Below are 25,783 nucleotides of genomic sequence, written 5' to 3' on the forward strand. Positions count from 1 at the left end.
CATATTGCTTTGCAAAGGCCACTGGTAGTAAAAGAAAAGTGGATATTATTTCACTTGTTATATTATATTCTATCTCCTTCTATTAATGTATCAGGTCTTTATCAGTGTTAATGTTTTTGATAATACAGTAATTTCACGACCATAAGGCGCACTGGACTATAAGGCGCACCCCCGGGAGTCAGCAAAATTCGCAACTTCGTAGATCATATAAGGCGCACTGGACTATAGGGCGCACTTTTTTTTTGCAGCGAGGCTCCACCTCCAGCTCCCCCTGCATGGTTGCTGGCTGAGACCCCGCCTCAACCAGGCAGCCATCGGCCCCCGAGCCTGCCTCCACCTGACAGGGGTGGTGCCGCAAGCCCCCGGGCCCGCCTTCACCTGGCAGCCATGGGTCCCCGGGACTGCCTTCACCCGGTAGGGGCGATGCCGCAGGCCCCTGGGCGCGCCTCCAACCGGCTGCCGTGGCACTGCCAGCTCCCCCCACGGCTCACAGCTTGCACTTCCGCGTAGGCAAATTTCACAACTTTGTACATCATATAAGGCGCACTGGACTATAAGGCGCACTTCTGGGTTCGAGAGAAAATTTTAGTCAAAAGGGTGCGCCTTATAGTTGTGAAATTACTGTACATAATATTAAGTTAGCCAAGAAATTTAAGAAATAGGCATGGTTACACAGATCATGACATTATTTGTGTGTGTCCTTGTTTGGAGGACAGGTGTCTGCTGAGAAAGGCAGGAACTTCTCTTTGAAATGGAGAATGTAAACCCCCTCCCTCCAAATTATTATAATTTTGAAATCCATCAGCTCTCAGGCAAAGATATGGGAATTAGGAATAACAGTTTTTTACTAGGGAAATTAAAATAAAAATACAGTACTACAAAGAAACAAACCCCAAGCCCTGACAAAGTCCGAGTTCAACCTGACACCCCCTCAGGCAGGGTGTTGGTAGCAGTCCCATTCAATGGTGGCTGCATCCTCCTGCAGTGACAGATGTGATTCAGTTGAAGCAGTGCTCCTGTAGAAGGTGCAGTTTCCCTCTGGAGGTGGTGATGTGGAGAAATCCAGCTTCCCTCTGGAGTCCAGTGGAAAGGGGGCTACCTTAGTGTCACAAAACCTCTGGTTTATCTTGGTAAGAAATGCTGGGCTCTTCCCCCGGGCTGGAGCAACTTCCAATGGGATGCAGTAATTTTATCAGTCCCACAGTGGGACTCAATGGGCCATTGGCAGAAAATGACTGGCTGGAGGAAGGATGGGTTGTGAAAAGATAAAGAACAATGCCCTGCCTGGTTTCAATGGATGGCCCATTAGCAGAATATCTGCCGTTGAGATAAGGATCACTGCCCCCACCCTTAACAGATGGTGACAGAATAGATACCTTTTATCACACTCTTTATTGTAACCCAAGACATTATGCAAGATTTTCCACATATTTTCCTTTAAATACGGAAGTGGATACACTGTGTACTGTACTTACCAATGATGGTAATGATTTATAGTTTAATTATACAATATTTGGCTCCTGCTGATTGTTCAGTCATAAATATCTTAATGCCCAATTTGCATTTGTTGCACTATGTTTAGAATTGCATTTATTTAAACCTATATTTCAAAGTTTCTAGATGCCCCAAAAAGCCAAGAACATTTTCTCCCCTTGACATGTAATTTGGCTACTGGGATTTTCAGAGGGAGATGAAAGGGGACACAGAAAGGGAATTGTAGGGTTTGGACAGGGATTGTTTTTAGCACTGGTAATTAGCCAAAACTGCACAAGTATTTGGGTATTTCTCCTGCTGTTCATAATTTTGTCAAATACTTGCCATGTTTATTCATCCATAGATAAACTGTTCACCATATTTGAGAACAGAGGGGCATTTCTCTAGGGCCAAACTGGGATTCAAAACCTTTTATTTTTCCTGCACTTTTTCTGTATTCTGCTACGCCATGTAATCCGCCCCTAGGACTATCCAGGCATTTTTTTCTAAGTAGATCCTTGCTACCACAGGAACTTAGAACACAGAAAGTCTTTCCTATAGTACGCTGATGACACAGGCCACATAATGGGATTTTAATCTTCCTGCCTCTTAGACTGATTCATGAGGTTGTAGGTTGCTGGAACTTTTTGGTGGCATGTCAACAGGACTGATAAACTAGATGCTCTCTGGACTAAAAGGAAAAAAAACCCACCAAAATGGTTGTCTTATGGTTTACATAAAATAATTAGGAATAAGACTTGATAACCCTTGTTGGGCTTTGTGTCAAATGTTCCATTACATTTAAATTGGGCATTCAAAGATGCAAACTCTTTACAGCAACTCAGCAAGGTGGCTTCGGTCTAACCTAGACAAAAGTAGTGAAGGGTGATGCATGACAATTTATAGTTGGACGCTGAGCAATGGCTCAGATTGAGATAGAGTTGGTCTCAGCTATTTTGGCATGACTTGAAGACACAACCTGAAAATTGATGTTCCTTTTGGAAATGTCTATGACTACTATTCTGGGGCATGAAAATATCAGACTTCTCCACAGAAAAAAGCCCAAACAAAACCCTCCAAAAACTAAAGGGAGTTTCTGGTTGAAGTAGTGTCAAGATTTATAGGGTTTGCCAATTTAGCTCTCTGCTTCCCCATGTCTGCATGTGACTTTTGGATGAAGTATAATAAAAATAAAGCCAAAAAAATGTCAAGAAAGGAATATGGACTCAATTACTTTGCTCTTAAGAGCCATGTTTGCTTTGAAATAAGCCTTAGATTATTACAATAGAGTTTATAAATTAAATAACATACACTCATTTATCTTTTTGTGTAAGTATTTTTTATAAATTACTACCATTTATCAGAATTGTCTCAATAGTCATCTAATTTCAAAATCACCCATCATTCTGAGAGTTAGAAATACAGGGATCAAAAAGGAATTCTTTATGTATTGAAAACAGAGGTCCTGTAATATCTAAACCAAATATCAGAAAAACAAGCAAAATAATCCTTTTTGTAAATTCCAATTCTGGTATAAGCTTTCTTTTGAGTCACAGGAGACAGCTATGAATGCAGAACAAAATCCAATTTAGCAAAATAACAGCTGGTTTTGGTTTGGATATATTGTACTTTTAATACAGGATTTTGCCTTTCTGATTAAGTATTTGTAAAAGGAGAAGCAGGTTACTTCAGCTGTTGAACAATATGAAATTGTTCATATAACTGGTCAAACAGAACATCAGAGAAATTATTTTCATTATGCATTTCAAATGAGAGCAGAATGGAGTAATGTCTCAGGACTCCTGCAGAGTAGCTACACTGCACCCAGGTATGAAATCAGTTAAACTGAGGCTTTTAACACTCCTTGTTCTCTTTTCAGACTCCTTGTTTACATTTGTTTTCATTTAATTTCCGATAAACACTTGGCTCCATACTGAGCTGCGATTTCTTGCGCTTGTGATCACAGGAATAGGAATCCATGTACTGGTTTGTCAAAGTTTTGTGTTGTGGCCATCACTCACCTGAGAATTGATCACATTCATTGAAAATGTAAGGTCTAAGCTCTGTTGTTACTTTTCTTCACTCTGCACAGCTTACTTTGGGGAAGAAAATAAAAAAATTAAAAAAAAAAATATGTTGGAGAGACCTCTTTCATGGCTCAGTTGATGTCCACTAGCACAGCTTCTAATGCCAGCACAAGGCTGAGAGCAGAAGCATGTGACAAAGGTCACAGCTGCCTCTTCTAAAGGTAGTCACACTAATGTGCAATCCGGTGCATGTAGTTTGGTTTTGACAACACAGCAGTGCTCAGGGACCTCCCGGTGCTAAGCACAGAAACTTGTATCAAGCTCATTTCTGCCTCCAAGAGTTCAGAAATAATGTTTCACTTAAGAAATTGAGAGTTTTGGAGACTTGGTTTTTCCCTTTCCCTTTCTGTTTTCACTTTCTGCTCAGCAGACACATCTGGGTTCTGTCAAAATCTGTCTTGCAGCCATGTGTATGGAAGTCACTTGTCATGCTCTGTGAGACTTCAGTTGTACACACAGGATCGAACAGCCAAATTTTGGAAGAAAACCCCATTTTTTTTTCTAGATATTCACTAAGAAGGTAGTAGAAATAGCAGAACCCTGGTCTTATATTCAGTCTGGGGCTGATGCTGCCACATTTGCTGCTGTGTTTTGAATGGTCTCTATACCACCAGCTCAGGCAAAAATTTAGAGGCAGGTGTTGCAGAGGACAGGCTTAAGAATCACACCCACATGCCCAGATGCTCCTTGAACTCTGTCAGGCTGGTGCTGTGACCTCTTCCCTAAGGTGCCTGTTCCAGTGCCACACCACCCTCTGAGTGAAGAACCTTTTCCTATTCTCTGACCTAAACCTCCCCTGGCACAGCTTCATGCAGCTCTCTTGGCTCCTGTCACTGGTCACCACAGACCAGATCAGAGGTCAGGGCCTGGCCCTCCTCTTCCCCTCATAAGGATGCTCTAGACCATGATGAGGTTTCCCCTCAGTCTCTCCTCTGCTCCAGGCTGAACAGACCAAGTGCCCTCAGCTACTCCTCCTGAGGCTCTGATGCCTAAAGAGGCTGACCTGGAACAGAGGCTAGGCAGAGTTAAAGGAATAAAGTAGGTATTTATTAAAAGCCCTTCAAAGGCTACACCTTGGGCAGTACGAGAGCCCAGCCATGGCTCTGCCCAAGATGGACTCCAGGTCATGAGTTCTCATATTTTTATAAGTTTTGGTCCATTTACACATTGGGGTTAATTGTCTAATTACAGCTTCAGGTTATGAAGTCCCATCCTCCCAGTTTGCTCTCCTCAGTTCACTGTTCGTACTTTCTGTGCCCGAAACTGCAATGGTTCTTGAGCTGGAAAATGATTGGTTTGTCTGTCTAAGCTGTGAAGGGAATATGAAGTTCAGAGTTATACACTAAGGCAGTGTAGAGTCTGAAAAATATAAAAGCTAAAACTTAAGGCATCAGCTTCCCCTCGGGACACTTCACCATCCTTTTGGGCCTCCCTTTGGACACTCTCTGTCAGCTCCTTTGGATGCAGCCCAGGTTACAGTTGTCTTTCTGGCCTGCAAGCACACATTGCTGGTCATGTTTAACCTTTTATCCACCAGTTCCCCCAACTCATCCTCTGCAGAGCTGCTTTTAATACATTTCACCCCCTGGACTGTGTTGATGTCATTGGTTGCCCTGACCCAGGTATGAGACCTTGAAACTTGGCCTTGTTGAACCTCATGAGGTTCCTATGGTCCCACTCGACATTTCAGAAAAACCTGGGTTATGGAATTCACAACAATTTTGAAAAAAATTATAGGTTACTCTAACTATTATTATAGTTTTAAATAATTATTATTTAACTCTTTAAGGATTTTAAAGATGTGAAGCCCCGTAGAAATATGAAGAAGGCAGTACCAGTTTCTGTAATGTACCACATGTATATCTACTACACATATTGAGCAGTCATGATATACTGCAGTTGCCTCTGGGGCAGATACTAGCTTGCTCAGTCTCTTCAGGTGTAAAAGTAGAAGCAATCTGATCACTTCTGCAGGCATAAATCTGCAAAAATATTGTCCTTTTTTTTTTTTCTTTGAGTTGTCATGGCTGTATTCTCAGTGGATTTTCTCTTTTAGCTGAGATGCATTTAAGTCTATGTAGTCAGCACAAAACTGGAATTCACAGTACTTTTTAAATAATTTGTGCTGAAAATTGAGGTTATCACTCCTAGTTATTTTGGTTTTAAGTACTGGTTGCTGTCTATCAGCTAAACTGATTTTTGTACCAAGAAATAAAACGTCATGTTAATCATATGGAGAACACAGAAAGAAATGAATCAGCTCTTAGTACTGGTTGAAAATGCAGAATTGCAGAATTATTTTGCTGAATGGACAAAACCTAAAAAACTTTTCAGATTCATCATTCTTTGGTCCTTGTATCCTCTGATGGTACCCCTTGTCATATCTAACCAAAAGGTTGCTTTTTGCTCATTTTTTATAATGCCCTTTCAAAATGCATGTTGGTACTACATTTAGTACCTGAAATTTAGTATGTTTTCCTTCTCACCTTTCCTCATTTCTGTCCTCTTTTTGAAAAGTCCCATTACTTCTACATTTATTTTTTCATAACTCATCTGTATTTTCTCATTTCTGAATGGTTGCCAAAGCAGTAGTAGAAATACTGGGTTTACCTGTATGCTCTTTGTCTGATTTCCAGATGGAAGTCTTTTTTCATGTGGTTCACTTGCCAGGATTTGTCCTCAGGTGATAATAACTTTAATGTACTTTCTGCCAGTTTCTATTTCATCATGTTACCTCTTGCACTTCAGGGTTCAGCAAATCTGACAAACCAGCAAAATGCAAAAGGGAGCAAAACTGCCACAGCAAAAACATTTGCTAGCAAGGGGATGAGGGGTAAAGGACCTAGGTTTCAGTTTTATTAATAATAAAAACAATAATAAAACTACAGAGATGCAAGAAATTATTTTTGCAGTCTGAAGTATTAGTTGGTGTTCAGCAACCAACCAGGGGCAGGAGAGGCGATGAAAGCAAAATTGATCCTGTTTGTTTTCTCCAGATGTCATTACTGCCTGATGTCTTGGCATTTCTTAAAGCACCTCAGAAGGAACAGCTATGTGATTCTTTTGTTTTCTGATGCATTTGTGAGTTAGGTCAATGTTCATTTCATTTCACGCTGGGAAGGCTGAGGCAGGAAAGTTAACAAATGTTTTTGTGGATTGTACACAGAACAGAGGGAGAGCTTAATTTCCAAGCCCTTTGTCATAGCTTAGTCCTAAGGCGACAGCTAGCGTGAACCTACATGTACTGTTTGTTGAACAGTTCTAAGTTTTAACCTATTTATCTGGAAGGGTATCTGAAATCTGTTCTCGTTGGACCTTTAAGGGTCCTTGCTGGTTGTGGCCGCCCTTGAGGTGCAGCATCAAGCTCAGTTCCCTTGGTGAGGACTCAGTGATTTCCTGGGCCCATCAGAGTGGGTATGCTAATAAGATTTCCATCTTTTTGAGGTTAGTGGTTGTTCATGGTACTGTAGAAGGATGCAGTGGGTTCTTAGTTGAAGTGGGGCAGTTTGCATCAGTCTGTTCTATGTGTGAGACTTTTCAGCTAAAGGCAAATCTATGCTCTTGGAGTGAAGCACGTACTGACTTGGAGATACAAGGCAATTACTTAACCAGCACTACTTCCAGCTTTTCCATCAATAGATTATGTTCCTTTCAGCAGTTTGAGCTGACCTGATTGCTGGGATGTTGTACTGGGCTGGTCAACACAGTTTAAGCAGTTGTTGTACTTATGAATTGGTAAACTTGGAGTAAGAGGAGAAAATTCTGAAAATGTAAGAGCAAAGCAATGGCAGAAAAAGTCATTAAATGTAGCCAGAACTTCTTTAAAAGAAGTTCTTCTAATACAGAAGTTCAGTAAGAAGCTGCTGATGTGGACCACAGTTCAGCAGAGTGCTTAATACTGTTCCTGTGTAACTCTTGATACAGTCAGTGTCGATGGGGCTTGGTATTATTGGCAATACTTTGAATACTGAAGTTAGCCCAAAAGTTAAAAATACCCTTCCAAACTGTGAAGTCGCAGTCTAACCTGCAAACTTTTTTTTTAAAATCCATGCTATTGTTTTTCACCATTTCTCTAGAAAGAAAAAGAAGAATCCTTTTAAAATCCACCTGATATGTAAATTGACAGGATTAAAACAAAAAAAAAAAGCTTTTCAAGATTGAATATATCAAACGCACAGAAAATACTTCTTAATTTGTTTGTCATTTTAAATTTATCTTGAAACAACAGATAAATAAATTTATCTTCAACAAAAGTGGCAGACTAATGGGAAAGAGGATAACATTTTTTTAGAGATCTTGCACTCAGATTCAATCCAACAAAGAAGTTTAAAGGACACAAAAGAAAAAAAATTAATTGCTTCAATGACTGGTCTTCAACCATTGACCCACTAGTGGAAAAAGCTAGTGAAGCAGAGTATCAGTTGATCTGAAAGTCATATAAAGCAGTAATACTGCTTCTGATTATTAGATGCAAAAGTTCTGACATTGTGATGAAGGACTTTTGGGCTGGAACTCAGCAACCACTACTCTATCCTTGCTTCCCTTGAAAATTCAATAAGAATAACTAGAAAAGCCCTGCAGACTTAAACAGCCCACATATTTCTGCAACCATAAATAAATAAACCTGTATGAAAAACAGCTATATTGTTCTTACTCTTCTAATGCAAAGTATGTCCCTTGTAAACCACTCAGTTATCTCTGTCATTTGCTCTTAATGCGTTAGAGGTTTGTAAACAGCTGATTGGCAAAATTCCAATGAGGGTCTATAGAAGCTATTATCTAAGATTTATTTTGAAAATTAAACATTTTAGTGTTTGTAGGAAGGCAGTAATCCAGTTGGAAAGGTTTAAAAAGTGAGGTACAGTTAAACAAATTCTAAAATTCTCTGCTGGAGACATTGTGAGCTATTCCCAGCTGATCTGTTATATTAACTTATAAAAAGTAATTTTACTGGTTAAATTATTTACCATTTGCTCGATTGACAGCAGTACTTGTTTTCATAGAAATCAATATTTGTTACAAATGGCATTACAGATACAAGGCATAAACAACATGGAATACTTTTTTCCCTATGAAATATAAGGAAAATACTGGGAGAGTTGTCTTTGTGTATAAACTGTGTGAGTTCTTATGGGATGTGGTTGCATGAGCTTTTGTCATACCTTGATCTTTATTCAGTATGAGTTCTTTATTAAAGTTTTGTCATCATTGTCCTGACCTGAGATATTACATGTCTGTAGTGGTTTTTCAGAGATAGTAGAAAAGCTTTAGGTATTCCATAAGGTCATTTTTTAAAATATCACAGAAAGAGTTCTGAAAGGTGCTGTAATTGGAGGACTGGTAGACCATGTTTTGGTAAATTTGCCTCAGCTGGCAGTCCCAACAGAACCACTCTCTCACTGCCCCTGCACAGGGAGAAAAGTGGAACAGCAGGAGAGAGAAAGTACATGAACTGAAATAAAATCAGAGAAATCTCACCAGTTCCTGTCACAAGCAAAACAACCTCTCTGAGGGAGCACCTGCTTCAGCAGGGGTTATGCATTGGCTGTGGTCTCTTTGTGGGTATGCCTTCTTTGCCATGCAGTACCATCTACTGCTCTGGTCTACTCTTCTCCTTGGTATTTTCTATCTTTTATTAAAGATGTTTTCACAGAGGCTTGGCTGGAGGACTCAGTTGTGTCTGTCACAATCCATTAGGATTGCTCATATTTATGGGACAAGGTACTCTGTAAATTAAACTTTATGAGCTCACTAGGTAATGCAACAAACAAACTGGTTGCAACCATTTTCACAATAAGTGATCCCTCTCATGTCCTAGAAGAAAATGGTTTCAACATTAATTTTCAAAGTGAGGAAGAATTGGTGAGTAATTTATGTTCTCACTTTCAAATCTTCCACTTTTCTGAGAAGCAAATAGTATTGATCGTGTGGATCTAGGGAGACTTCATAGAATGTTTCATTATCTAAAGGAGCTACAAGAGGTCTGCAGAGAGATGTTTTGCAAGGGTATATAGTGACAGGACAATTGGGAATTAGTTTAAACTGAAAGGAAGCAGGTTTAAAATAGATATGAGGAAGAAATCCTTCACTATGAGGGTGGCAAGGCACTGGCTCAGATTGTCCTGAAAAAGTACAGCCACCCTATCCCTGGCAGTGTTCAAGGCCAGGCTGGATGGAACTTGGAGCACCTGGTCCAGTGGAAGGTGTCCCTGTCCATGACAGGGGAGTTGGAACTGGATGATGTTTAAGGCTCCTTCCAACCTAAAGCATTCTATAAATTGATTCTGTAAGTTGGTGCAAACAACTGTACTGGGTGAAACCAAAGGCCTGTTCGAGCCCTTATATCAAATAATGTACAGAATGTTGTGCTAAGAGTTTGAAGGCAAAGGAGAAGTTACCTGCTCCTAGGCATATACAGTTCACATATTTTAGAGTTGACACCAAATGAACACGTTTAAAGTATTTTCTGAAATATGCTTTACAGGGATATTGCATTTTAGTTAATAAATTAGTGTAAAATTTTCTCATTAATCAGTGCAATTTTAAGTGAAAAAGTAAAGGAGAAAAGCAGCACTCTTTCTTTCCTCATGTGCACCCTGCAAAGCTACTTGGATTTTGTTGAAGCCTTCTTTGGGTCTTCTCAGAAATTAGTTTTCTTGGGTAAAAGGTACACTTTTTGCATTAGACTGCATACCATTTTTTGTTTGAAAGTTTTTATATCCATTTTTTAAAAGAATCTCTTCATCAAAAATGTATTTATGCTGCATTGTGAAAGACTTTTGAAATATTTTGTTCTAAACTACATGAACCTGTAGGGTTTTTTAATGCTGCTTCTTTGTTTTTAAAAAAATCAGTATTATTTTCTAAACTTTGCTTGATTTGCCAAGTATTTTGTTTGTTATGACATTGTTTTTCAATTTGATTGTGAATATTTGGAGCCTCAAAATGAACTTGCTAGGTAATAAACCAAGAAAGTTTAATATGCAGTAAATGGCATACTGTTTAAGACCACTTATTTTCTCGTCCCTTATACTTGGAGATTTCAATGTCTCTCCTCTCACCACTCCTGCCTCTCAACAAATAATTGCCCTGCTTCCTTTTGGACACACATTTTTATGAGAAGGTAAGGAATTGGAGGTTAGAAAAGTTGTTATTTCCAGTATTTCATCCTTCATATCTGATAATTCCATTTCATCATGGCTTTTTAGCAACTCTGACATTCAGATTTGCTTTAGAGCTTCTTTGGCAAAGAATGACATCTTGTTCCAGAAAATATCTGTAATGTCAGTCTTTGTGTGACTTTTCTGAGCAGACAGCCTACAAATATTCTATACTGCCCTCCTTAAAAGACATTGTAACTAAAATCTTGACCTTATTGAAGTATTCAAGATTTTTGTGGTCTGGATTTTACCAGTGTGGTAAGTCAGTCATGTCTGGCCTCTGAAAGGTCATAGAGTATCCTGAGTTGGAAGGGACCCACAAGGATCATAGAATCCAACACCTAGCCTTGCACAGGACACCCCAAGTCACACCCTGTGCCTTAAAACATTGTCCAAATACTTCTTGAACCCTGTCAGGCTTGGTGCTATGACCATTTCCCTGGGGATCCTGTTCCAGTGCCCAACCACACTCTGGGTAAAGAACCTTTTCCTAATAGCTAATCTAAAACCCCACTGACACAACTTCAGGCCATTCTCTTGGGTCCTGTCACTACTCCTTTAATTTCTACAGTACCACCCATAAGTGCAGGGAATATAAACCTGAACAGGCACAGAGAGCTCTCAGCTGTACTGTGGAAATGGAGACTAGAATTGCATCTTTTTGGAGAGATAAGAAATCATCCATCAGCTATCATGTGGTTATTTGGCTAGTTTTCTAAGATTTAGTCAAATTAAACTAATTATTATAGGTAGACTCTTACAGTTTGTCACCAAAAGTCCTTGCAAAACTTGTTCTCATGACACTTCTGTATTCAGTTCCTTTCAAAACTTTCTTATTTTCGTGAAAATATTTTGGCTGTGACATTAGGGGGTTCTGATATTTAGGTGCTTGCTGCAATAGAATCTCAGTACAGAAAGGTCTCCTGAGTTCCCCTGAGGTAAACCAGGTGTGAACAGTATAGCCCAAAGTAACACAAAGAGAATGCTTTGATTTTCACACATTTATTTTCACTTCTGAATAGTGGCACAGAATCTAGTTAGGCAGTTGCGCGATTGTCCCAAAGTGATACTGTCTTGGCTCTAATCTTGCCCTCCTATTCTTCCAATGAGGCTTTTTGATTAACTTTTTATTCTTAGGATAGCAATTTGTACCAAGGATCTAATTAGAACTTTATGTAACACAGGCAAAGCCCTCCTTTTGCAAGTCTGTCTCACCTCAGTCCTGCTAATCTTGCAGCTTTCAGTATGGAGCATTCTGAAATATCTGATATTTCAAGCTATCTCCTCTGGTTGAAAACAATCTCAGCTATTGAGAGTCGGGAACAGGGTTCATTTGATACTTTAGTCCCGGTAAGGAAAACTGTAACATATCTCTAAAATAAGGCATGTTTTTAAATTTAAATTCTGAGGATTAGGCTTCTTTTGGGGGGGTGAAATGAATTAAACTAAACTCTATTGAACTGAATGAACTCAGACCTCTGACCATAGCTCTTCTGTTTCTTTCTGATTAAAAGATGAGTAGTAAAAACTGTCATTTATAAAAGCTGGTGATTTTTCTGGGAGAGAATGCATAATTCTATATACCTGTAATTAAAATATATTGCCAGTACTCCGATTTTATCATTAATTTAATGATCAAGAAAAAAAGCTGTATTACCTATAATTCTTACTTCTTGAAAAGCCTGTAATTGCAATATGGCTTTAAAATGATAATAATTATTAATAAATGTAGGTTGAACATATGGTATTACTGCTTGTCACCAGATAGCACACAGTAATGTTGTATATTGTGTATAAAATAAGTGATTTGTTCTATGTTTACATCAGTAAGTGTTGTTACTTCTAATTCCAAGTATTTTGGAGAAGCTATTTATTTTGTATTTGTGTCATGTGCACTGGAAATATATTAATAGCAGATGGCTTTTGGTGACTGGGTTGGGTAAGCCAGGTAGAATGCACTGGAAAGGAGATAGTATCTTTCTTTCTTCTATGTATCTTCATTTCATGTAAACTATAAATTTAATGGGGTATTTTAAAATGAAAATATGCTAATATTGTGCAGAAGAGACACACATCTGAACTGTTAAATATATGATCAACAACCTGAAAAATGACTCAGTTCTAGCTGTGTCAGATCAGGATTGAGCTAATAAGTGAGCAAAAGGGTCTTCAAATAACAGATGGACTGATAGCAAAAAAAATGCTTGAAACCCTGTTTGTATAGGAGTAGAGCACTTATACTTGAAGAAGACATTTCAAAATGTGTCACAAAGCATACAGTAGCATGGGAAGGACTGACTTTAACTTTGGAGTCTCTTGATTTCTCCTTGTTATAGCTGCCCTAAAAAACCTTGTGCCTCCCACAGATTCTGTGTTCTTCTTGCTGTAATATTTTCTATGTCATTTTTCTCCCGTTCCTCTGAAGCACACGATGTTCCCATTTCTTGTCCTCTCAGCCAAACATTTATTTAGTATCAGGGTCAGGTCTGCAGTGGGGTTTTTATATGTTAGTGCTCAGAATTGGTGCACCTGCCTGTGAGGTTGCTTAGCTTTTGGAAAGGACTATCACATTAGGTGTTAATTTTTCCCAGACGTCCCATGGCGAAAGTCAGGATTTACAACAGGCTGAGAATGGTAAATGTGATATTTCTGGCAGGCATCATGATTTTCTGGATGAGGGGATGTGTTTCATTTGGAGGGTGGGATTGGTGCTTAAAAGGTAGGGTAGGAGGAGACTGGATCTGTCCAAATGCTTCGGGGGAAAAGGCTGCCTCATGTCTGAATGCAAATTTCTTGGGATAGATGTTGAATTGTTTTCAAGGTTGAAATGCTGTTGTACAGGCACAAGAGAAATCTGAGTTCCTGAAGCTGAATATTTTTAGGATTGTGCTTTTTGATTCCTGTATTCTACCTCCCTCCTGCCTTAAGCAGACAGCTCTGTTTGTGTTACTAAATGCTATACTTAGTCCTTTTCCAGGTGTTCTTTCCTAGTGCCTGATGTATTGTGCATAAATTTTGGTTTCCTTTGCCAGGAAATGTCTTTTTTATCCCTTCTAACAGTAATCAAAGCTTATTTCTGAAAACCATCTCCTGGAGCTTTTCCATTAAATGAAAGAGGAACCACCATCATATCAGAGACAGATATCCAGGAGATGTTTTTTATTGTTACTGTTCTTTCTGTTGTTACTAGAGGGAGAGGCTGCTTTAACCCTCTGAATCATTTAATGTTCCAGTGATCTGTGGGGTGCTGTTCAGTGCATGAAGGGTGGTTGTGACGATTGAAGTTCCCCTAATTGGTTTGCAAACCCATCTTGTAAATATTGGTTCAGATCAGTTCTGAAGTTTTTAGGTTTTATGTCTTTGATTGCTATGTGTATTGTTCGATACAGTGAAAGGTGAATGTTGTCCTTGTGTACAAGGAAAGTTGTTCTATTTTGTGGGATAAGTGGCTTTTAATATATATGTTCACACAGTAAATTCAGACAGTGCAGAACTTCCTAGTCCTTTCCAGGTCACTACCAAGAATGTATACAAAGAGGAGCATCCTAACTGTTTATATTTTACAAAGCAAAAAATACGTCTTGAAATCAGTAACTAAAAGGTGTCCTATAACCCATGAATGGTAATGTTTCACTTGTGTTATTTTTTGTGCCTGCGTGGTGAGAAAAAGGGCCATGTTACTTGCTGCTAGATAAGTCACTGTTACCACCTATTTTAATTCAGTTTAAGACAGTATTTTTTTATTCAGTGCTTTTGCCTCCAATTCTAGCCAAAACAATGCTGTTGAGAAATGACAGAATGCTAAAATGTAAAGATGGGGAAAGACCTCATAGGTCACCATTGCCCATCTGTCAGAGTGTCAGTGCTGCCTACAGTACTCATTTCAGTGCTAACCTGTTTGCACAAAGGAGTTTTAAGCAACAAAGCTTCAGCCTCTCCTCTAGGGACACTATACGTTAGATTGTTGAATTTGCCACTTAGTCGTAGCTGTGGTTAAAATCTACTTGGCTGCCCTTGGCATGAAACTGAAAAATATTCTCATGGTAAAAATAGCAAAATACTGATTGAAAAACAGGCAAGTATAATTTTCCTGATACGAAGTGCTTTCCAGCATCATTGTTAACATCAAAGAATTATTTTTAAAATATTTCTTCCTTTTGCTTTTATTCCATTATGTGAAGTTTGGGGTTTTTTACACCTGTTTGCACCCCTAATAGGATCATAATAGGTCCTATCCACCTATTTGCACCCACAGTCTTATTTTTTTCAAGTTCACAAAGATGCTTTTCCCTTGATCATTTCCCAAGGGAAATTGCTTTCTTTTTTTCCAGGCCTACAGTTTTAAGTAAGGTGTATTTTTAAGGTTCTGTGCAACTTCTTTGAAGGAATTTTGGTTTTGCAGTACTCTCCAGTCATTTCCATTGTGTTTCAGATTGCCACTTATAATGGCCCTTGGCACTTTGTTTACTTAAGCAATGACATATCATAGAGCTCCTTTTGTGGTACCGTTACCTCAGTCCCTTTATATTGTTTCATTATTCTCCAAACCTATGGTGCTGTATTGTGTTGGTTTTTGTGTTTTGAAATATTTTGCTTAATGCTATTTTGAGAGGTCAACAGCAATGCATTTTAATAGAGTATGTGAGGAGAAGTAGGTGTAGCTTTCTTTCTCCATGGAAAGTGCCTCTTTAGAGGATCTATAAGGGTATATGTTTCATCAGTTGCTAGTTGATGTGTTTCTGTTTTTACATGACAACTTTCCTTGTGGCCACAGCACTACTTCCACTTTCTCTTTGTTGAGAGACCTTATTATGGCCTTGCAGTCCTTGGAGGACCTCTAAGTGAAAGATGGGGACAGACTTTTTAGCAGGACCTACTGTGACAGGATAAGGGCTAATGGTTTTAAGTTGAAAGATGACTGATTTAGAATAGATTAGATATAAGGATGAGGAGTTTCACAGTTGTGGTGGTAAAATGCCATCACAGGTGCTCAGAGAGTTGGTGAATGCCCTATTCCTGAAGGTACTCAAGGTCAGGTTGGATGGGGCTCTGAATAACTTGATCTAGTTGAGGATGACCCTGCTTATCACAGGGGCTTTGGACTTGATGAGCTTAAAGATCCTTTCCAACTCAAACCATTCCATGATTTTATGATTTGTTTTAATCCTACTCTGCTACATTTACCTTACTGAAGAGTGGTTTTCTTAGCTTGGGCTTATTGTCATACAAACAGAGCCACAGGTCAGGTGCTCCCTTCAGAGCCCAGCTTGAGTGAGTTCACATCTGCACAGCATACACTATGTACTCAATTTTCTTTCATAACCAAACACTTTGCTCTTTTGCTTTTTTCCGCTAGTCCAGCCTCACCTCCGATACTTGATTTGTAGGTTTTGCAGAAAATAGAATGACTAAATAAAAGGTGATGAACAAATATCTGTTTTACAGTGAAATGTCGGAATAACTGGTGTTTTGAAAGCAAAGCAGATTTGATGTAGTGAATTTCATTTTCTTGCCAGTTTGCATAAACATTTAATTATTAAGTTGGATATTGAGAAACAGAGATGACAGATTCACACTAAGGGAAAATACCTAATTTTGAGGTTCATCTTCACTCCAGACATCTCCCTTCCTCTAGCCATCACTTCAAGTCCCACTCAGCGCCTTTAGGGAGACGAGGGACTTGGGGTCCCTTGCACATGGGGTTGGAGCTGGTGTCAGGACATGCTTGCTTCTCTTTGCTGCTCCTTTTTCCTCACCCTTTTCTTCCATATTACTTGTTTCTTGTCCTGGTGTGACACTGGCTGGAACCACCTGTGTACAGCATAGGGCAACCCTGGCTTCTCCTTACAGAAACCTCCCTTGCAGCTGCGTGCTCCCTTGCTGTTTCCATCCAGTAGGGAGCAGAAGGCAGGCAGAAGGGACACAGGATTCATGCTTCAGTAGGACATAATCCTTAAACAAGACACTTGAGTGTAACAGAGTGAGGAATAACAAGGTGTAAAGTCTAGAAATCAGACTGATTGGTCTTCTCTGTGCAAGATTTTTAAACTATGAGGGAAAATGGTCCTAAAAACCAAAAAGAAAACGGCATTTGCATATTTCTGCTTTCTGTCCTACATCAAGATTGCGTCATTCAACAGAGACCATCCTCTTTAACAACCTGATGGCATTACAAAGGCTCACAAGGAGAGCCCTGGCTAAGCTCAGCAGCTTGTCATGTTCCTGCTGGGTGCTACAATCTGTAAAATTATGGGAAATCTGGCAGTTCCAGCATGTGCTGACCTGCAGTCACCCACAGAGAGCTCAGGTTCTCAGGCAGAAGGGCATCAGAAAGAAAACTGAGATTTAAAAATGTTTGGTAATCCCTATAGTAAAGTACCAAATAGTTGTCATTTACGTAACAGAGCATCTCCTTTGAGCAATGCATTTATGCCACGTGAAGCTAAACCATGTAAAAGAGCTGATTCCCCCTGAGCCCTGGATAGCTGCACTTCACACATATGGATGTTTATCTTATAAACTGATGTACTGTGAGTGCAGAGGTCCTGCAGTGATTTAGAGTTTGAAACAAGCTGTCGGGCAAGTGATATATTTGGAATTATTTAGTTAGTTTTATTCATCACTTAGAGATTCTGGGACGTAAAGGGCCACTCTGGGACATCAATTAAAACTTTTCCAGAGGACATTAAGGTAGAAGTTTACTTCCACTGACATAAAAATCAAAATATTCTTTGTTCCAGCACAGACCAACTTGAATTTGCAGTTTATCCCAGATATTCAAAATCAAGTTTGTTTCTCTAAGTTCTTCCTATATACAGTAATTTCACGAATACAAGCCGCACCAATTTGATCAAAATTTTGGTGGAAACCCGGACGTGCGGCCAATATTCCGGGGCGGCTAATACATTAACAAAATTCTAAAAGCTGCCAACACGGAAGTGAGAGCCCGCGGCAGCCCCAAGCCAATCTGGAGCCCGGCCGGCCCCGGCAGAGGTGGGAAAGCCTGGCAGAGGCGGGGCCAGCAGTGCGGGGGGCGGGCGGCTGAGCCTGAGCCAGCAGGGCGGGGCAGGGAGGGCGGCAGAGCCTGGGCCAGCATGGCGGGGGAGTCGGCAGAAGCGGGGCTGGCAGTGCACGGGAGCCCGACTGCATAGGGGAAGATAGCAGAAGCAGGAAGCCCGGCGGCGCGGGGCTGCCCGGCGGCGGGGAAAAGCCCCCTAGAAGCAGGGCTGGCAGTGCATGGGAACCACATTGCATAGGATAGCATAGTAGAAGCAGGAAGCCCGGCGGCGCGGGGCTGCCTGGCGGCGGGGAAAAGCCCCCTAGAAGCAGGGCTGGCAGTGCACGGGAGCCACATTGCATAGGATAGGATAGTAGAAGCAGGAAGCCCGGCGGCGCGGGGCTGCCCGGCGGCGGGGAAAAGCCCCGTAGAAACAGGGCTGGCAGTGCACGGGAGCCCAGGGGAACCGGGGCTAGCAGCGTGGGGGAGCCCGGCGGTGCGGCGGCTAGCAGTGCCGGCCAGGGCGAGCCAACATGGCAGCGGCGGTGCAGACGGGAGCGGGGAGCCAGGGAGTCTGGCAGCGGCGGCGGCAGCAGCACCGCCCGCAGGGCAAGCAAACGCAGCAGTGGCAGTGCAGACGGGAGCAGGGAGCCTGGCGGCGGCGGCGGCAGCAACACCGCCCGGCCGGCCCAGCCAAGCCGTAGCGCCGAGCCGGGCCATCCACCCCTATCGGCAACCATGAGCGGGCCGAGCCTGCCTGGCCCTGCCCCGAGCCAGTAAACCCCGCTATGCCGCGATCCTGTTACTAATTGGCCAATTTGTGAAAGCTGCGCATGGATTCTCGCTACGAACGAAAGTGCAGCTAATATTCGGGGTGCGGCTTATCTATTGACAAAGACAGCAACATTGTCGAGGCACCGGGGGTGCGGCTTATAATCCGTGCGGCTTGTATTCGTGAAACTACTGTACTTAAATATATATACATTAAGTGAAAGCATTTGGCAAAATAGCTTCTCCTTTATACATACTTAGCCAGAATCAGTGAGTTAATTTGATGCATTATGTGGACCACAGTAATTCCCAGCTCTCTTCATGCTCACTTCAGTGCCAAAACAAGATTGTTGGTGACTTTGCTAATTGTGCTATTAGAACATTCCCAAAATTCTAAAGCTATTGTATTTCTTATTCTTTTCTCTCTATGGGGAGTTTTAACTGTGACACCAGTAAGCTTTTGTGACTTCCACCATTGCTAAGCAGAGATGAGTGCTTTTTGGCACTGATTCCATTCTTTCTGGGCTCCTGTTTACTGCTGAATGTAACAGATTAACCTGAAACCAGGTGTTTCATTCTTTAAGATTTATGCTCTGATAAACATCTTAAACAGATACTGAATTTTGTTAAAGTAATTCACCGATTATTTGGCTTTGCTTTCTCTTTTTATTTTTTTTTTTAATTCTCTTCATCTGCATTATAATTTTCATTCTATTTGTTTCTTTTGTTTCTGTGTTTTTGAGCAGGGTTTTTATAATCCCATGCAGGAATGTTACACTTAAATTTCATTATATAAAAAGGTAACAGAATAAGACACTGGATAACTTCTTTGTAAGCTTAGTATGCCATGATGTTAAAAAAAAAAAGCATATGGTGGGTATGGCAGCCTTGACTTCTGAAAGAAAGGAGGAAAAGCCAAATATGAGAAGATATCATAATTAGGTTGCAAGTGCAGTCCAGATCCAGCCCCTCCATTGTTTATATTGGGATCACACATGCACTTGTTTTTCCTCTGGCCCGGCTTAGCCTTTGGAGAAAGTGTTGCAGTATTTGTACATGTGGCATTTAGGGACGTGGTTTAGTGGTGGGCTTGCCAGTGCTGGGTTAGCATTTGGACTCTATGACCTTGGAACTCTTTTCCAACATAAATGATTCTAGGATTCCGTGAAAGAAATAGATGCAATTTTGCTTTGATTTAGTTTTTCTCTCTCTGGAAGGAGTTCTGTGTTTGTGCACACTGAGGCTGGGGAAAAAAAAAATTAAACACACAGCTAGGTCAAATAGGATGTCTAAAATCTGGATGCGTGCTTTTCTTCTGGTCTGAGTCATGTGTATTCACGTGTATTCACACAAACACAGAATATCCTGAGTTGGAAGGTACTCACAAGGATCACTGAGTCCTACTCCTGGCCCTGCACAGGACATCCCCAAGAGTCACACCACATGCCTGAGAGCATTGTACAAATGCTCCTTGAACTCTGCTGGGCTTGGGGCTGTGATCGCTTCCTGGGGAGCCTGTTCCAGTGGCCAGAGAGTTTTTCCCACTGATATTTCTTAGTCTTTCATCAGAACTTACATTGAGGATGTATCAATATATCTGTTATATAGCAGATATATTGACAGATATATCTGTCAGATATATAGCAGATATCAATATATCTGTTATATTGATCATTGCTATTTCAACCTGCTAAAAGGTAAGAGATCATTACAGGGGAAACTTCAAAACTATGAAGTAGGTGCTGTCTTGTCATTCCCTCTAATAGTCTCTGAATCCAAACAGAAATGTTAGATATTCCTTGTGTGTAGGTTTTGGTTTTTTGTTTTTTGTTTTTGTTTTTTTTTAATAATGTCAATTAATACAATTTGCAATAGGAAATTATTCCTACAGATTAAGTAAAAAAAAAAGTAAAACTCCAAGTCTGCAAATAAGACCAGCCACCTCCTTTGAAAAGTGCAATTTCCATTTAAGGTAGATGGCTTTGTATGAGGTTGCATGATATACAAAGGGGAGTGGTCTTGAGGATTTCTTGAGGGATTTTTCTTCTTTCATGGCAGCTGCAACCTGCAAGCAAAGCTGCTTTTGACTTCTGTTCTATGTCTCAGAGCTGCAAAGTCATTCTTTAGATGTTCAAAGAGGTTCTCTATCTTTTATATTTTCTGATTAATAGCAATGAAATGACTTTTTATCTTTCTTAGTCCTTCAATTTGTAATTCAGTGGTAAAAATGACAAAAGATACTGTGTGTTCTGTGATCTTGAGGCCTCATAGCATACCAGAGAATTACTGTTTTGACATCTAAATTGTCATTTAATCTTTCCTGCCATTGTGTGTAAATGTAAATCTATTTCTTGCAATTGTGAAACTCTTGAAAACAGGAATTTAAACTAACTCAGTATTACTTTCTTTAGGCCTTAAACAGTCTTACACTGTATATCTGAGAAATGCAACATACCCTATTCATGTACAGGGACTACTCTACTTTGGATTATTAAGACACAAAGTGTGAACATTTTGAACGAATACAAAGCTGCAAATGTATGTTCCAGAGGGTGTTTCAGAGTTTAGGGCTGACTGCTGGAAAGATGAGCTTTTAACTCTGATACACAATCCAGAGTTTATTGTCTTCACAATGGCAATAGGCCAAGACAACTCACTTTTGAAATGGTAATACATGCACTCTTGTATTACTCTCAATTTCACCACCTTCTTGAGTTAAATTAAATGTAATAATGTAAGTTATGATGGCGATTCCTTAACAAGAAAAGCAATAGAGAGTTCTAACAGCCTCAAGTTGCACAAGAGGAGGTTGAGATTGGATATTAAGAAAAAAGTCTTCAACTGAAAGGGTGAGCAAGCCTTGGAACAGGCTGCCCAGAGAAGCAGTGATTCCAGGAATCACTGTACCTGGAAGTGTTCAAAAACCAGTTAGGTGGGTTGTTTAGGGACATGGTTTAAGGGTGGACCTGGCAGTGCTGGATTATTGGTTGGACTTGATCCTAGAGGACATTACCAGCCATATTGATTCTATGAAATTCAGATTGCAGCTGGAAATAAGCATAGGTGGGCAGTTTGAAAATGGCATACTTGGTTGTGTTTTCTTGTTAAGAAGTAATGTGCTGTGCTTATGATTTATATAGTGGCCACGTAAGTATGGTTGTGATTTTGTGGTCTGGTGATGAATATAGTCCTGCATAGTAGGAACAGTTAAAACAAGGGCTTACAAATGCTGGAGAAAGCAACCCAGTATAATATGGATAGTCCCTAAAACTGTGAGTAGTATGATTAAAACCATGATAATGCTAGCGTTCATGGTAGAGGGAAAGTTCACCTTGTCTGAGAGGTATGAGTTGTGTCATACACTTGTAGAGAATTTGGTAGCAGAGTATTTGCTCATGAGCTAGACTATGTGCCTTTTTGTTCCATTTCTACTGGATTCAAGTGCTTTTACTCTATCTTGCTTCTAAGTTGTGCTTTTGGCAGAAAAGCAACTATTCTGTCTGATGTGCTGCAAGCAGAACAATCTTGTATATATTTGTGGAAGCAAAGTATGTTATACTCAAGTCCTTTCAGAAGAATAAAAAATATCTTCCATTTTTATTTTTTTCCCCCAAAGCTATTCAAGTTTTATCTCAGCTATGCCAGTCTGTCACTGAAGCTGCCAGTGTGATGCCTTTTTCAAAGCACAGAGATGGCTCAGCTGAAAGCAGTGCTTCCAATCAAGGGTAGGAGAAAGGTCCATGCAGGGAGCAGGAGCTGTAAGTCTGACTGCACAGTACATTGTCAGCTTAGTATCATACTTAATGTATAGGTAGGGATTGGAATGGAGAGGGAAGTGAGTGAGGAGTGGGGAAAACAGGATTAGTCAATTCACTGCACTCAGAATATAACTATATTCTCATTTCCAGTGATTGGTTAGGTTTTATTTTGCATCTGGGAAAAGCTGGCAAAGTGTAATTTACTTAGTGAAATGTAATTCAGTGTCTTGACCGTGTCAAGACTGTGGAGGAGGTCAAAGCACAGTTAGGAATAAAGTCATTATCTTCCAGAAAGGTATTTCTTCTCACCTAGAACCAAACCTAGATAAAGACTATATACATCTGTGTGGGTAAACAGATTGAGAGATAAGAGGCACTGCTGTCTGAAAGACACTCTAGCCAGAGGTTCTCAAGAGAATCTAGACATGTTTTGTGCATGCCATTGTTAATTTATGCACAGTTGGGAGTACTGTTGATGAATCCTGGTTCATAGATTTGTCAATGTTTTCCATTAGAAGTACAGAAATACCGGAGTTTCTTCTTTGAGAATTTGGTGAATCAGTGTGACATGTTTTCAAGTTAGTATAGACACAGATCATTCTGGAAAGTAAAATCTTTGACTGTTGTTGATACTGTTATCCCTTCATTAATGCGACTGTGGTTACAGGACTGTTTTGATGCTATTGTGTACTCCATGGCTAGCACTATATTTAGGGCTCTCTCTGGTTATTGCAAACTGTCTTCTCAAGTTTGTGTGATTGAAGTCTCCGACTTTAAAGTGTGAGCTACAAGCAAGGCCCAGCTAATGAAATAATTTCCATTTCCTGTACTTTAATGCAATTTTGCAGCTCAGGAGGTTAGTGTTCTTCAAATTACCATATATCAGAGAGATGGGAGGAAAATGCTTGTATTAAATCATATTTCTTATAAAATAATAAAAAAACAACAAAACAAACCCCTGCCCCCCCCAAAAAAAAACAACTTTAAAAACCAACCTTAAAAGACAAGTTGTAAAAAGAAGCACTCTCCTCCCCCCACCACACACAGATGCACAGATATGAACAGGAGGAACAGAGAAGGCAAATGCACTGATGATATTAGTTGTGAGTGCTTATAGTCACTATATCCATCTGACTATATCCATCTGAAACTATTGCACTGTGAAGTTTTTCATGCCTATCTGTGTGAATAGGATAAATGCCCCAGTTGCAGAAAATCATCAGTTTGGTAGTTTAGTTTAGTTTTTCCAATCCTAAAGAATATAGTAAGCACAGTGTTGAAATGAACCCTGAGTGATACTGGCTTGAAAACTACAGTAATTTCATGATTATAAGCCGCACTGACTATGAGCCGCATCTCTGGGTATCAGCAACTTTTCATTCTTTGTCCATACATAAGCCGCACCTGATTATAAGCCGCACATTACAATACAGAGTGTGATAAAAGGTATCTATTCTATCACCATCTGTTGAGGGTGGGGGCAGTGATCCTTATCTCTGCGGGAAATATTCTGCTAATGGACCATCCACTGAAACCAGGCAGGGTATTGTTCTTTATCTTTTCACAACCCATCCTTCCTCCAGCGAGTCGTTTTCTGCTAATGGCCCATTGAGTCTCACTGTGTGACTGATAAAATTACTGCATCCCATTGGAAGTTGCTCCAGCCAGGGGGAAGAGCCCAACATTTCTTACCAAGATAAAAACAGAGGTTTTGGGACGCTAAGGGAGCCCCTTTCTCCACTGGACTCCAGAGGAAAACCGGATTTCTCCACATCACCACTGGACCTCCGGAGGGAAACTGCACCTTGTACAGGAGCACTGCTCCAACTGAATCACATCTGTCACTGCAGGAGGATGCAGCCACCATTTAATGGGACTGCTACCAACACCCTGCCTGACAGGGTGTCAGGTTGTGCTCTGACTTTGTCAGGGTTTGGGGTTTGTTTCTTTGTAGTACCGTATTTCTATTTTAATTTCCCTAGTAAAGAACTGTTATTCCTAATTCCCTTATTTTTGCCTGAAAGCCCCTTGATTTCAAAATTACAATAATTTGGAGGGAGGGGGTTTACATTCTCCATTTCAAAGAGAAGCTGCTGCTTTTCTCAGCAGACATATGTCCTTCAAACTAAAACAGCAACTTTTCATTCTTTGTCCATATATAAATTGCACCTGATTATAAACCGCACTTTGGGTTCGGACCAAAATTTTAGTCAAAATGATGTGGCTTATAATAGTGAAATTACTGTAATTCTTTACAGACTCTGCAGCAGGGCCAGTCAGGAAATGATCACATCATTCAAAGCAGCAACTTTACATGCTTGGACTTTTGTTGTGGAAGGGATGATGGACCAAGTGATAACCTAGGGATCAGGATTAGGTAGGAAGCTAAAAAACAGAAGCCTTGTGGTGAGTATCCATCATCTGGGCCTCCAGAAAAATTTGGCAAGGCTCAAGAAGGACAGAGGGAGGTGATTAAAAAGAGGGAGGTCAATTTACAAATGTTTACAAATGTTTGGATTTTACCTTGCCAACCTTATATCTCTCTGTGATGAGAAATCCACTAGCTCTGTGGATGAGGGAAAATCAGTAGATGTCATTTGCCTGGATTTCAGCAAGGTTTTCAGCACAAATTCTCTTGCGTAGCCAAATGAGAGAGAAATGAAATGGATGGGTGTACTAGAAGATGAGTGGGACACTGGCTAGACCAGCAGACCCAAAGAGCAGCATTCAGCAGCTCAGTGTTCAATTACTGATGGCAAGTTACTTGTGGTGCTCATACAAAGTTGACAAAGATACTGATGCTGTTTAACATCTTTGTTAATAATAGGAATGATTATTTAGAGAGCATTGTCAGCAAGGTTTGAGATAAAACCAGACTGGGAAGAGCAGATAAAACGCTGAATTTTTCCTGCTCTTCAAGGAATATCACTAGAAAGGAGAAATGGGCTGAGAGGAACCTCACAAAGTTCAATGAAACCATACAGGAGTTCCGCATGACAGCATAAAACATGGAGCAGTCCCAGCCAGGCACGGTCTGACTAAGCTGTAGCTTTGTAGAGACAACAAGTTGCATGAGTCAGCCGCTGCAGCAGTGAGGGGGAATGGCAAACTGGGCTGCACTACCAACCTGGCAGCAGGGTGAGGGACATCTCTTCCATCCCCTGTCAGACTGCACCAGGAGTTCTCTGTCCAGTCCCAAGTGTTCCCACATTTGTTTCTGATGTCTTTAGCTTTACTTCAGGAAGATCTGATACAGATAAAAGATCTCTTCAACAGGTTAAAGAGATTTGGGCAAATGCTTTGGCAAAATTAATTGTTATTTTAGTAGATACTATTTTTTAAATTATCAGTGGAAAAATGCTTTTATTCTGAAAATTGCAAAGGTTTTTTTTGTGTAGTTGGTAATAGATCAACACAGTAGGTAAAAATAAAAAAGACATAAAATCAATACTGTAAAAAATTCCCAAGCTTATTCTTCCTGTAGCAAAGGTTGCTCTTTTTAAGTATATTGAGTTAAAAGTTAGTGTAAGTAAAAAC

At 40.3% G+C, this 25,783-nt stretch overlaps 1 protein-coding gene across 23 annotated transcripts in view; it reads left to right on the top strand.

Moving 5' to 3' along the window:
• DLG2 (discs large MAGUK scaffold protein 2) overlaps positions 1-25,783 on the top strand; it is a 1,022,753-nt gene that overhangs the window by 588,499 nt on the left and 408,471 nt on the right. Inside the window, exon 1 of one of the 23 annotated variants that reach the window (XM_033052903.2) lies at positions 13,283-13,354. The exons of the other annotated variants lie outside the window; for them this stretch is intronic. Within the exon in view, the coding sequence (XP_032908794.1) occupies positions 13,319-13,354 (36 nt within the window). The 5' untranslated portion in view covers positions 13,283-13,318. Of the gene's footprint in view, positions 1-13,282; positions 13,355-25,783 lie in introns of those variants that run through there. 23 annotated transcript variants of the gene reach the window in all.

Source organism: Catharus ustulatus, chromosome 2 (assembly GCF_009819885.2).
Source record: "Catharus ustulatus isolate bCatUst1 chromosome 2, bCatUst1.pri.v2, whole genome shotgun sequence".
NCBI lineage: Eukaryota > Metazoa > Chordata > Aves > Passeriformes > Turdidae > Catharus > Catharus ustulatus.